The sequence below is a fragment of the Aquarana catesbeiana genome, linkage group LG03 (genome assembly GCF_042186555.1).
Source record: "Aquarana catesbeiana isolate 2022-GZ linkage group LG03, ASM4218655v1, whole genome shotgun sequence".
NCBI lineage: Eukaryota > Metazoa > Chordata > Amphibia > Anura > Ranidae > Aquarana > Aquarana catesbeiana.
Window position 1 is genome coordinate 563,117,751 of NC_133326.1, and position 13,841 is coordinate 563,131,591.

At 44.2% G+C, this 13,841-nt stretch overlaps 1 protein-coding gene across 1 annotated transcript in view; it reads right to left on the reverse strand.

The window, feature by feature from the left end:
- MTPN (myotrophin) overlaps positions 1–13,841 on the reverse strand; it is a 139,986-nt gene that overhangs the window by 53,707 nt on the left and 72,438 nt on the right. The window contains exon 2 of the mRNA XM_073621805.1: positions 4,912–5,025. Coding sequence (XP_073477906.1) covers positions 4,912–5,025 — 114 coding nt within the window. The remainder of the gene's footprint in view (positions 1–4,911; positions 5,026–13,841) is intronic.

The following is a 13,841-nucleotide window of genomic DNA, read 5'->3' on the forward strand; positions in this document are numbered from 1 at the left end:
AGGGGCGTGCCAGGATGACAACATTGTGTGGCACGCATGCCGAAAACACAAATTTTCGGCCGATATGTTTCGGTGCACCTCTACCCAGAAGATAGTCCTGCTCCTGCCCGCTTATCCTGTGTAGCGGGAGGAAGATTTGTTTTATCTCTGTGTATCACCAGAGGCTTGTCACTTCGGTAGCTACAGTGCCTTGAAAAAGTATTCATACCCTTGAAATGTTCTACGTTTTGTCATGTTACAAAACCAAAAACAAATACACATTTTATTGAGATTTTGGCCTCTTTCACACGAGGGATCCGTATGTCCGTTTTTCATCCTTCCGTTTTCGGATAAAAAACGGACATACATGTATCCCTATGGAGCGTCGGATGTCAGCGGTGACATGTCCGCTGACATCCGACCCGCTCTGATCCGAAAAGTTTAACAGAGGAAAACCCTACTTTTCCATCCGTTTTCGGATCGGGTGACGACGGACACCAAGGCCGTCATCACCCGGTCCCCCATAGGGGAGAGCGGCGCTCTGACAGGTCCGTCGCTGCACAGTGTGCAGCGATGGACCCGTCATCTTCCTGCTCAGCAGGGATCGGCGGAGCGATCCCCGATGAGCAAGTGGGTGTTCACGGGGTGGATCATCACTGATCCGCCCCGTGTGAAAGAGTCCTTAATGTGATAGACCAACACAAAGCGGCACATAATTGTGAAGTGAAAGGAAAATAACTTGTTTTCTAAATTTTTTACAAACAATATCTGAAAAATGTGGCGTGCATTTGTATTCAGCCCCCTTTACTCTGATACCACTAACTAAAATCTAATGGAACCAATTGGCTTCAGAAGTCACCCAATTAGTAAATAGAGTCCACCTGTGTGTAATTTAATCTCAGTATAAATAAAGCTGTTCTGTGAACCCTCATAATTGTGTTAGAGAACCTTAGTGAACAAACAGCATCATGAAAGCCAAGGAACACATCAGACAGGTCAGGGATAAAGTTGAAGTTTAAAGCAGGGTTAGGTTATAAAAAAATATCCCAAGCTTTCTCACGGAGCACGGTTCAATCCATCATCCAAAAATGGAAAGAGTATGGCACAACTGCAAACCTACCAAGACATGGCCGTCCACCTAAACTGACAGGGCGGGCAAGGAGAGCATTAATCAGAGAAGCAGTCAAGAGGCCCATGGTAACTCTGGAGGAGCTGCAGAGTTCCACAGCTAAGGTGGGAGAATCTGTCCACAGGACAACTATTAGTTGTGCACTTCACAAATCTGGCCTTTATGGAAGAGTGGCAAGAAAAACACCATTGTTGAAAGAAAGCTATAAGAAGTCCCATTTGTAGTTTGCGAGAAGCTATGTGGGGGACACAGCAAACATGAAGAAGAAGGTGCTCTGATTAGGAGGAGACCAAAATTTAACTTTTTGGCTTAAAAGCAAAATGCTATGTGGCGGAAAACTGCACATCACCCTGAACACACCATCTTCACATGAAACATGGTGGTGGCATCATCATGTTTTGGGGATGCTTTTCTTCAGCAGGGACAGGGAAGCTGGTCAGAGTTGATGGGAAGATGGATGGAGCCAAATACAGGGCAATCTTAGAAGAAAACCTGTTAGAGCCTGCAAAAGACTTGAGATTAGGGCGGAGGTTCACCTTCAGTAGGACAACAACCCTAAACATACAGCCAGAACTACAATGGAATGGTACTTTAGATGAAAACACGCCACACTTTTCAGATATTTAAAAAATTTGAAACCCTTTTATCATTTTCCTTCCACTTCACAATTATGTGCCACTTTGTATTGGTCTATCACATAAAATACATTTACGTTTTTGGTTGCAACATGACAAACTGGAAAATTTCAAGGGGTATGAATACTTTTTCAAGGCACTGTATATGTAAGGGTTTACAGCCACTTTAAGGATTGGTAAGCAGATGAGGGAAGGGCGAGACCCTGCTACAATACCATTAATTTCAACAGCAATCTTCCCATTAGTTTAATACATGTGCTTTAACATATTATTCACCTATAAAAAGCCTCCCTTGTATAGATATCCAAAAGCCCTGAGCACCACCATCTTGGATGTGATGCCAGTACCCAGCAGTCTAGTATTCCCTTTTGCGGTTTCCCCAGCAGCTGCACAAAACATAATGTAGAGAGTTGAAGGGAGGGATGGAGGAGCTGGGCCAGTACAGAGAGTAAGTTGATATTCCCAGAAGAGGATGGCTATGACATGCTAGGAGTAAGGGGTTGTGCTAGGCAATTGACTTACTCTGAAGAAGCCAAAATTTAGCAGCATAGTTAAAAAAAAAAAAAAAAAAAAGGTACACATTGCAAAATGAATAATTTTTTTTTATGGTAATAAAAACTCACAAAGCATCTAAAAGACTTGATATTTCTGTGCTTTTCCCTGCAATTACAGCGACAGGGTTTAAGTGTATGCTGCCAACTTCCTGTTTTTGCTGCCAGTGTTGCCCGAGTTCCTTGCTTAAAGTGTTTCTAAGTCAAAAAGTTTTTTACCTTAATACATTTTAAACATTGAGGTAAAAAACCTTCCACTAGCTGCTCTTCTATGAACCTCCTCTCCCCCCCCCCCCCCCCCAAAACACCAACCTGCATCCTACATCCAGAGCTGTTCCCATTAGCAGCTCTTCTCCCCCTGCTCACATAGGCTTAACTAAAAGCAGCCATTGGCTCCTGCTACTGTCAATCAAACCTGTAAAACCCCTTTCATACTGACGCACTGCAAAAACTGCCAATAAAAACGCTGGTTGTTTTTGCGTCGCTTTTGGAGGCGCTATCGGTGCAGGACTTTCCCCGCAAGCGCACCGCCCCAGTGTGAAAGCACTCGGGCTTTAAACACTGGCGAGGCATGAGAGGCAGTTTTCAGGTGCTTTACAGGCGCTATTTTTAGCGCTAAAATGCCTGACCACGTGACCTTAAAAATAAAGAAAAACAGAACTGTTTTGCAGCAATTTTAAGGCACTTTGGAATCGCTGACCAATGATTTCAATGGGCAGGGGCATTTGAGGTGCTTTTTAGAGCGCTCCAAACATGCCCCAAAGATGCAGGACTTTTTCCCCGCACCGCCCCAGTGTGAAAGCATCAATTGAAATGAATGTGAGGCAGTTTTCAGGCGCTAGATTTAGCGAAAACCGCCTCAGTGTGAAAGGGGTCTGAAGAGGGCATGGGGGGGGGGGGGGGGGGGGGGGGGAGAGAGAGACAGGACTGTGCCACACCATGTGAGTCTATGGATGCACACAGCCTGGCTCGGGAGCATGCCTGCTTGCTATGGGGCACATGCAGAAAAGGAGGAGAGGAGAGCACTGGCAAGGGTCACCAGAAGAGGTGGCAAGTGGCTGCTCCGAGCAATACCATTTATACCAATTATACATGTCTTTTTTTTTTAAATCTTAAATATAACTTTTTTTTTTACTTTACATGAAATTACTGTAGCATAGAAAATGCTGGCTGAAAGCATATACTGCCGTTTGTCTAAAAGGACTACTGTTCTGAGAGAATAAGAAAAAATAAATAAATAAAATGGAGGGAGCTTTTCCCTATACGAACCGAGGGGAGCTAAAGAACAGAACGAGAATATTATTTTCTATGAAAAGATATTTACATTCCATTTAGCAAAACAAAATTGCAAGTTATTTTACCACAGTAAGAAATATCAGTGAGTTCTGGAAGTTTTCTTCAGCAGGTCTCCGAAGGAAGACCTTGCCTAAAGCTAGACCAGGCCTCCCATTTGACATGATCACGGCACTGACAGGACATCAAAAGTACTTACCTGAAAGGGCCTGTCGGGTGGGCTGCCCTTTGATGCCAGGCAAAGGTCACAGAAATTCTGGGCTTTGCAAGGCATTGTGAGAGAACATATAATGAAGCATGGCTGCAACATATTTCCTAGAAAGCTCGAAAGATATATGGTGCTTTAAATTTTTTTTAAAGCACAGAATCACAGCGTAGCAGCTCTTAAAGCAGCATTAAAGCCAACAGCAAACATGAATTATATCGCAACTCATCAATTCTTAGATGTGAAGGTTGAATTCATTTTATATTTTAGGCTCTTTTTATTTTCATCTGGTGATCCTTTCAGTAAGTTTGTTTTTCAAAAGAACAAGCTCATCTGCAAATGTATCCGTTAACAGGGTTAAAACAACTATTTACAACTGGGTGCTTATATTCATTCATTTAAAACATTTAGACCCCCTTTCACACTGGGGCGGCGGGTCCGTTAGCAGTAAAGCGCTTCTTTACCACTGTTTAATCTGCGTTTTTTGGCTGCTAGCGGGGCACTTTTAACCCCCAAAAAGGGGTTAAAAGCACACAATGCTGTAGCGCAGTGGTTCTCAACTCCAGTCCTCGGGACCCACCAACAGGCCAGATTTTAATTATTACCTTGGGGAGTTGCAGACTAGGATACTGCAATCTCTGAGCAGCAAGTGATATCACCTGTGATGTATTTCAGCTATCTTGCAAACCTGGCCTGTTGGTGGGTCCTGAGGACTGGAGTTGAGAACCACTGCTGTAGCGCTTCCCATTTATATTGATGGGCAGGGGCAGTGTAGGAGTGCTGTATACAGCGTTCCTACACCGCCCCAAAGGTGCTGCAGGACTTTTCCCCTGCAATCGCACCGCCCCAGTGTGAGAGCACTCGGGCTTTCACACTGGTGAGGCATGAGAGGCAGTTTTTAGGTGCTTTACAGATGCTATTTTTAGCGCTAAAATGCCAGAAAACTGCAGCTGTGTGAAAGGGGTCTTAAGGCTGGGTTCCCACTATTGCGAATCGGATGCAGATTTCTGCGCATCCAATTTGTATGTCGTCTCTATGGAGCCAGTTCACACATATCCGGAGCGAATTGCACAGGAGTCCTGTGAGTCTTCCGGGCTGAAATTGGTACAAGTGACTTACGTTGATATCAGCTCCCTTTGACAGGAGATACTCCAGTATTTCTTCTTGACCACAGTCTGCTGCATAATGTAGAGGCTTCCGACCACCATCTAGCGTCCGATTAACATCCTGACCCTAAAAATGAAAAGAAAAAAAAAAAAAAAAAAAAAGGGAATACTTAAGATATGGCTTACTGCATCTTTGTTTCAGCGTGGAGCTTTACACTTTAAAATCAGAATAAATTATTTTTGGCCCATTTTGACATTGTAAGGCAGGGCAGCAAAGCAATCTACCTAGTAAATGACACCTATTAAAAACTTGTTTCCATATGCTTATTTAGGCTTGATGAATCCACTGTTATCAATGTGTAAAGTCTGCATGTGGTTGCAGAGGATTAGAGCACTTCAGGTAGACTAATGCCCCTTTCACATGGCACAGCTTAACGGAATCCACTTGCTCAGTGGGGGAAATCACTCTGCTGATCCCTGCTGAGCAGGTGGACAACAGGTCCATGTCACAGTTCCGCTCTCCTCTATGGGGAAATCAGATGAAAATCAATGGACCGCCTGTCTGTTTCTATCCGATCCTCTGGACGAATGGAAAATAGGACAGACAGGATCGGATGTCAGCAGACGTGTCCGCCGACATTCGCCGCTCCATAGAGGACAATGCAGTGTCCGATCAGGTCCACCTGAAAAACTGACAGGCAGACCTGATTGGACAGCCCATGTGAAAGGGCTGGCCCATACATGGATCGAAATTTAGCCAGCTCAGCAGGGGCCGACCGATATTGATTCATGCTTTGGTAGGAAGGCTGTAAAAAAGTGGATCTACCGATCGATTTGTGTACAACCACTCTGTTGTATTTTCTCCACTCAGACAGCACTGCTACAGCAGCAGGGCTGATCAGTGTATTCTGACAGTCTCCCCTTTAATACAGAATACAATAGCTTAGCAGGGAGAAATCCCCCATCCACATCGAGTGTGTAGATTGGGGAACAGAGCCGGCTTTTTTTTTTTTTTTTTTCTTCCAAGCTGCTGGTTGAACAAAAAAACAAAAAAAAAAAACACTAATATATGGATTGCCTTAGTTTTGGCTTTCATTACATGACAAAATGATTGTTATAGCTTAGTAAATAGGTCTCCAAATAGCTTCTAGAAGTATTTTCCAAGCCTAAATAGACTGTCATTTTTCCCCATCTGTTAACCATTGGAGTCCCTGGGCCTCTTTCTCACCAAGTCTCCTCTGAGTTAGAGAGCATGTATTTTTGCCTTAATATACATCTTTTTTTCCCGGAAGGATGGAACTTTAATTTAGTAGATTTGGATACATATTTTAATTTTTGATCAGTAAATGAACAACAACAACAAAAAAAAAAAAAAAAAAAAAAAAAAAAAAGGGGCATTTTTCCTTTAATTTTCTAAAGAAACATTTGTCATTTCCACATCTTCCTACATTTATCCCAATATACAAGCCTCAAAGTCTGCTGACTAAAACAATATCACATTAGTGTGACTTTTACGTAATGAAGAAGAATGGTAAAGTTTAAAGTAAACATATGTATTTTACTTCAGAAGAGCCTGCAGCCTAAGCAATAAAAATACCACCTAAGGTCTCATGCACACTGGCCATTTAGCCCCGGTGCAACAAATCCCAGCATTTTCGTGTACACTAAAGTCATGGGCGCAGCGTTCATCCCCTCTGCGTGCAGCCTCTTAAAGTCTTTGACTGGCAGAAATACGCAGCAGCTGGACGCTGAACTGATTGGCTATAAAGCAAAGTACCACTCTGTATAGCATCCAGTCATGGCGCATTTAAGCTCCCTGGCACAAGAGGATTTTATGCACAGGGTTAAAAACGCCCAGTGTGCATGTATGAAGTCTAATGGTCAGGGGCATAATGTTTTAGAGGTGTCATATGACTTATATAAACACACAGATTCAGTTGTGTAAAGTGCTAAAGTTTTGCCTTCTAAATGTAGTGAATGATTTATTATATTTGTCTGAATAAATGGTCATTATAAACCTATTGATCCTGCTAGTATCTGTACTTCCTGAAGCCTTCATTAATATGGTAATCAGTTGTTCCCAGTGCTACAAGACAGTGCTTTCCCTATACTATAATCTAATCTGCATCATTCAATGCCCCTTGCGGTCTGATTGACCTTTAGACCATTTAGCAACAGAGACTGGGACTCCAGATAACAACAAAACAGATAGGGCTCTTTCACACGGAGGATCCGTATGTCCGTTTTTCATCCTTCCGTTTTCGGATGAAAAACGGACATACATGTGTCCCTATGGAGCATCGGATGTCAGCGGTGACATGTCCGCTGACATCCGACCCGCAAAGTGTAACGGAGGAAAACCCTAGTTTTCCATCCGTTTTCGGATCGGATCAGGTGACGACGGACTCTACGGTCAGTCATCATCCGATCCCCCATAGGGAAGAGCGGCGCTCTGACAGGTCCGTCGCTGCACAGTGACGGACCTGTCATTTTCCTGCTCAGCGGGGATCAGCGGAGCGATCCCCGCTGAGCAAGCAGGGTGTTCACGGGGCAGATCATCACTGATCCACCCCGTGTGAAAGAGCCCATATGCAGAAACAAAAGCTAATAAAAACTGTGCTACAGGGGGACTCTGTAAAACCGCTATGTTAAAGCATAAACAAACCTAACACAAGTGCCTTGTGCATGCTGAACCCTGAACATCTCTAAGGCTGGCCACACATTCTACAATTTTCCTTTAGTTTTACCAAAAAAAAAACCCCAAACACCAACACCTTATAATAACATGGGGACAAACCTAAAAACACTTTTAACCACTTCCTGACCGCTCTAGAGCAGTTTTGCTGCTACAGGGCAGCCGCTGTGCACAGGATCACACATATACACACACACAAAATATATATATATATATATATATATATATATATATATATATATATATATATATATATATATATATATATATATATATATATATATATATATATACATATACATATACATATACACACACACACACCGTATTTATCGGCGTATAACACGCACTTTTTTGCGCTTAAAATCAGGGGAAAGTCGTGGGTGCGTGTTATACGCCGATCCCCGCTAATTGTGAGCTATCGGTGGCGATCGCCGCCGACATTCACATAGCGAGTATTTTTAAATATGGCACCGCGGAGTTCGGAGGGACTCAGCGGTGCTAAACGAGCGCCGCCGAAATCACAGTGAGCCGAGATACACATAGTCGAGTGTATTCGGCTCTTTCCGGCGCCGCTCACAGTCACGCCCAGTCCCGCCATTGGACCTGTGTTATGTCCATCATAGGGCGGGACTGTGAGCGACGCCGGAAAGAGCCGAATACACTCGACTATGTGTATCTCGGCGGCGTTCGTTCAGTTCCACCGGCGCCGAGTCACTCCGAACTCCGCGACGCCATATTTAAAACTACTAGCATGTGTATGTCAGCGGCGGCGGCAGGCATGGACACTGGGGACAAGGCTGCACTGGGGACAAGGCTGCACTGACAAGACTGCACTGGGGCAAAGCTGCACTGACACTGAAAAGGCTACAATGACACTAACAAGGCTGCAGATGAACACTGATGAGGCTGCATTGATGGGCATTTTAATGTAAGTTTCTTTTCCTTAAACTTCCCTCCTAAAAGTTTTCTTCCTTAAAATTCTCTCCTAAACTTAGGGTGCGTGTTATACGCGGAGCGTGTTATACGCGGAGCGTGTTATATGCCGATAAATACGGTATTTATTAACGAGCCCCTGCTCGCTCGGTTCCACTCTCCCGACACTCCTCTGCTGCTATAGAATCAGATTGCAGATGGTTCGGTCATCCGATGCTCCGGGAATTGAACTACAGCTATGTGCCGTTCTAATCCAGTTGTGTAGCTCAGAACAAACACCAGGCAGGCTGTATGTAAGTTCAACCAGGAATCTCTTTTATTGAAAGGAATATAGGCTCTTTTATACAATAAAAGAGGAGGTGTATACCTCCTGCTCATATTACTCTGAGCATACACCTGTGACCAGAAACCTAATTAACATGGGCTAATTAACTAATCCCTTTAGACAGCCTAGATGACTCAGACATGACCTTTAGGCTAGACTGGCCGTCTTGTAGCTCAGAAAACCCAATCAACATTATCACAAATCAACACCAAACTCTTGTTCATACAATAGCAGAGTTAATTAACACAAACAACAATGGGGATCTAATGACTCTTAGATCCCATACTAGACTTATTTACAATACACATTCTAGCAGGCAACAGACAGGTTGCTGGAATTGACATCAGCATCTCCTAACAGTATTTGTCCCAGCATTATGAATCAGCTAGTATTTCTAATATGGCAAATCCAGGGTCCCCAGAGTCTGTGTGTCCTGGGGGACCAGGACCCGAATCCACAGTAATACCACCTCAAGGGTCCCCAGGCATACAGCTCACAAAGAGCACCATTCCCCAAAATGCCAGGGCCCACGATCGATCGGCAAGAGGCTAGCATTCAGTCCCCTTCAAAAGTGTCTCTCTCCCGGCTAGGTCTGTCACATAATATAATATAATATATACACACACACACATATACATATACAATCTTGCATTCGGACCAAACTGAATTCAGCCATACTATCTGTATGGCTGAATTTGCATCGCATAGAGCACTGCAGTGCGAATCACATGTCATCTCGCACCACGCAGCAGTGTGAACCGGCCCTTACAGACAGTTTATTCCTTTAATCTAAAACAGTGGTTCTCAACCTGGGGGGGGGGGGGGGGGTCGGGTCCCCCTCAGGGGTCGAATGGTGATTTGCCAGGGGTCACCTGGGCTGTTCCTGAAGCACCACTCTCCCAGTCTTTTTGCGGCCACCCAGCAGGGCTGTCCCTGGAGCCTGTGGCCACCTAGCTGGGCTTATCCTTGAGCCCGCGGCTGCCCACTTAGCCTCTTCGCAGCCGCCCAATCAGTTCAAGGCATGGCTGGGGGGGCAGAGACTAGAGGTCAGCTGACTGGTGAGGAATGTTAAGTGGGAGGGGCTGGAGGAGACTATCTCTTGATATCGGCGTAGGTGTCACTGCTACGAGACATCACAAAGTCGGAGCCACAGTAAAGCCGGAGACACAGTGAGTAACACTACCTGTGATTATAAATCAGGTAATAAAAGTCCCCACTACAGTTCTCAGATCAGCAGATGACCTTGATCAAGAGCACCTAAGTTGGCTGATCAGAACTCCCCCCAGCACTGCCACTCATCCCATTCCCCCCACCCCCACCAAGGAGTAAGAGAAGGACAAAAAATAGAGAATACAGGGAACAAGAAAAAAACGGCTAGAGAGAGGGATGGGGGGGGGGGGGAAAAAAAAAAAAAAGAAATTTAGGATAGAAAAAGATAAAATGGAAAGAAAGGAGAACAAAGAGAGAGAGTGGCACATCCTAAAATGTACCATAAGGGGGTTTTAATCCTGTACGAGTGGAAGGGACTCAGAGAGCGCTAAATGTCCATGGGTTAGGGGTGCAAATTACATGTATTGCCTTGGGTGCTGACAACCCACGCTACGAAAATAATTTTACTGTTAGGGGTCCCTACAACTTGGGAAATTTTATCAAGGGGTCACAGTATAGAGGGGTTGAGAACCACTGATCTAAAATAACCAAAAAACAATGTTTCTTTTTATCTCTCCTGCCTAGTTTTTTTTTTTTTTTTTTTTTTACAGCTGTGAGCAGAGAACAACCCTGCACTGAATAGTGGAAATGTGGGATTAAGATTTTTTTTAATCGTGCAGCTCCATTTCACACTGTAATAAAAAAAAAAAAAAAAAACAAAACAAAAAAAAACACAAACACACACACACACACACACACACACACACACACCACAGGCTAGGCACAGTTAACCCTTTGATCACACTTAATGTTAACCCCCTCTCAGCCAGTGTCATTAGTACAGTGACAGTGCATATATTTAAGCTCTGATCATTGTATTAGTGTCATTGGTTCCCAAAAAAAAAAAAAGTGTCAAATGTGTCCGTGTCCAATTTTCTGCCGCAATTTTGCAGTACCGCTATAAGTCGCTGATCGCTGCCATTATAGTTGGTTTATGAAATTTGAATTTATTTTTTACTAGTAGTTTGTAGATGCTATAAATTTTGCGAAAAACCAATCAATATATGCTTATTGGGATTTTTTTCAAAAAATATGTAGCAGAATACACATAGGCCAAAATTGATGAAGAAAGCGCATAGAGAAATCAAGAAGTGAAGCGTTGCGGTTTCACTTCACGGTTCCCTACTGCGTATGCACGAGTCGCGCTGCGCGTCGTAACTGGTCCCCGCTATCTCCTGGGACCTGTGTGTTTCCCAGGAGACAGCACGGAGGGACAGGAAGAGGCGTAGACTCCCATGGGAGTCTGCCAGGAAGTGGGTGCAAATACCTGTCTTAGACAGTTATCTGCACCCCCCTCCCCCCTGAAAAGGTGCCAAATGTGACACCGGAGGGGGGGAGGGTTCTGAAAAGCGGAAGTTCCATTTTTGTGTGGAACTCCGCTTTAAGATCAACAGCACAACCATTGGTCCCTCCACACATGCCAGAGTGCTGGGTGTAACCCTTGACTCTGACCTCTCCTTCAGCCCCCACATCCAATCACTGGCTAAATCATGCCACCTTAACACCAACAGCTCCAGAATTTGACCCTTCCTGACTAATGACACCACAAAGCAAATTATTCACTCCTTGATTATTTCCCACCTTGACTACTGCAACTCTCTCCTTAAGGGCCTACCCTTACACAGGCTATCCCCCCCTTCAGTCTATTATGAATGCTGCTGCTAGACTAATACACCTCACTAATCGATCCGTGACTGCTGTCCCTCTCGGCTGATCCCTTCACTGGCTTCCCCTACCCCACCGTATAAAATTCAAAATGCTAAAGCACAACATACAAGGCCATCCACAACATCGCTCCCCCCCCCCCCCCCACCAGCTACATCACCAACCTCATCTGCAGATATCGCCCAAATCGTCCCCTCCGCTCCTCCCAGGACCTCCTGCTCTCTAGCCACCTCCTACCACGCTCGCCTTCAGGACTTCTCCAGAGCCTCTCCCATCCTCTGGAACTCCCTGTCGTGGTATATCCGATCAGCCCCTAACCTGTCCACCTTTAGGAGATCCCTGAAAAAAACTCACTTATTCAAGGACGCCTATCCCACAGCCACCTAACAACTGTCCCCGAGCCACCCCCATCAAATCATTTCCCGCATCTATTACCTTTTGTACCACCCCCTCCCTTTAGAATGTAAGCTCTATGACCAGGGCCCTCCTGTCCCTTCTGTATTGAACTGTAATTGTGCTGTCCCCCCTCTACATTGTAAAGTGCTAAATAAACTGTTGGCGCTATATAAAATCATCATCATCCAGGCCTTTGCACTACATAGTTGAAGGCAAATCTAAAAGGAAATTATACAGAAATTCAACAAAATTGTATAATGTATGGTCAGCTTTTGTCCTATGTAAAATAAAATATATATTAATTTACAGTTTGTTATCCCATTTTCAGGTTTTGAATAGACACTGTTGACAAAGACACCTATGTCACCAGTGCCCTTTCAGGAGATCTTGTTTCTAAACTGCCAGATTTTGCGAAATCTGGGTGATGATCTGCATTTTTCCCCACAAATGATGTGAATGCCACATCTACATGAGGAAAAAAACAAGGTAGAGTTCTGAGTGCACAGCTCTTCCCATGCGTGACCGTGTGGACAAGACAAATCACTGGGGGGGGGGGGGGTGGGGGTTTGGGACAGAGGTAATCTGCAATTGTTGAAAATGGACGCAAGGACAAGAGCCCTAAATATCAAAAGTTATTCAAAGAAACAAAAGATTGCATTTAAATGAAAATATATGGGACTTCATGACCAAATTTTAAATGATACCTTTATTTTATTTTTTAAATCTAGGTCCATGTTAACACTTGTGACAGACTGTATCATAATTTCTGACTTAGGTGCAGTGCTTGCTGGACAATATTATAATTTTTTATAATATTATAATATTTTATTTAATTTATATATTTTTTTTTTTTTTTGTTTAACTAAAATTAGGTGCTTGGTTTTTACTAGTTTCTAGAAGTTACAAAAAAGTTTTTCTTCTGCTTCAATTGACAAGGGTCAAGATAAGCTGGTAAAAAAGGTTTTCTTCACCTCCTTTTAATTATTAAATAAATCAATGCATTCTTTGGAACTTGAGTGAACTCTTGAACTAGGCTGGCAATGCGCACTATTACAGATTCAGTATGCCAGAGGAAAAAAAAAAAAAAAAAAAAAAAAAAAAGCTGGTGAGAAAATGTGAGAGGCCTTTCACAGTGCTACCTTTTCTCTATAAATATTACACTGTTAGGTCTGTTTCATATCACTAGGACTCAAGTAAGAGAGATGAATGTTACGATCTGTTGGTTGCTTTAAGCCTTTCCTTTGCTCCAGAGTACTAAGGATTGGTACATTAGTACAAATATTTCCCCTAATAATATTAACAAGGGGCGGTGCAACCAGGTGACGTCGCCAGATGGCCCCGGCTCTAAGCTTATTAAAGCGGGGGTTCACCCACACCGCCAAAAAAAAAAAATTATTAAAAGCCAGCAGCTACAAATACTGCAGCTGCTGACTTTTAATACATGCCCACTCACCTGTCCCAGGGTCCAGCGATGTCGGCAGGGGACGCCGAGAACCCGTTCGGTTCTCGGCAGCTGCCGCCGCCATCCTAGGTGAGGGAATCAGGAAGTGAAGTGTTGCGGCTTCACTTCCCGGTTCCCTACTGCGCATGCGCGAGTCGCGCTGCGCGTCCCTAGTGGTCCCCGCTCTCTCCTGGGAGCTGTGTGTTCCCAGCAGACAGCGCGGTCGGGGCGGGAAGAGGCATAGACTCCCATGGGAGTCTATGCCGGAAGTGGGTG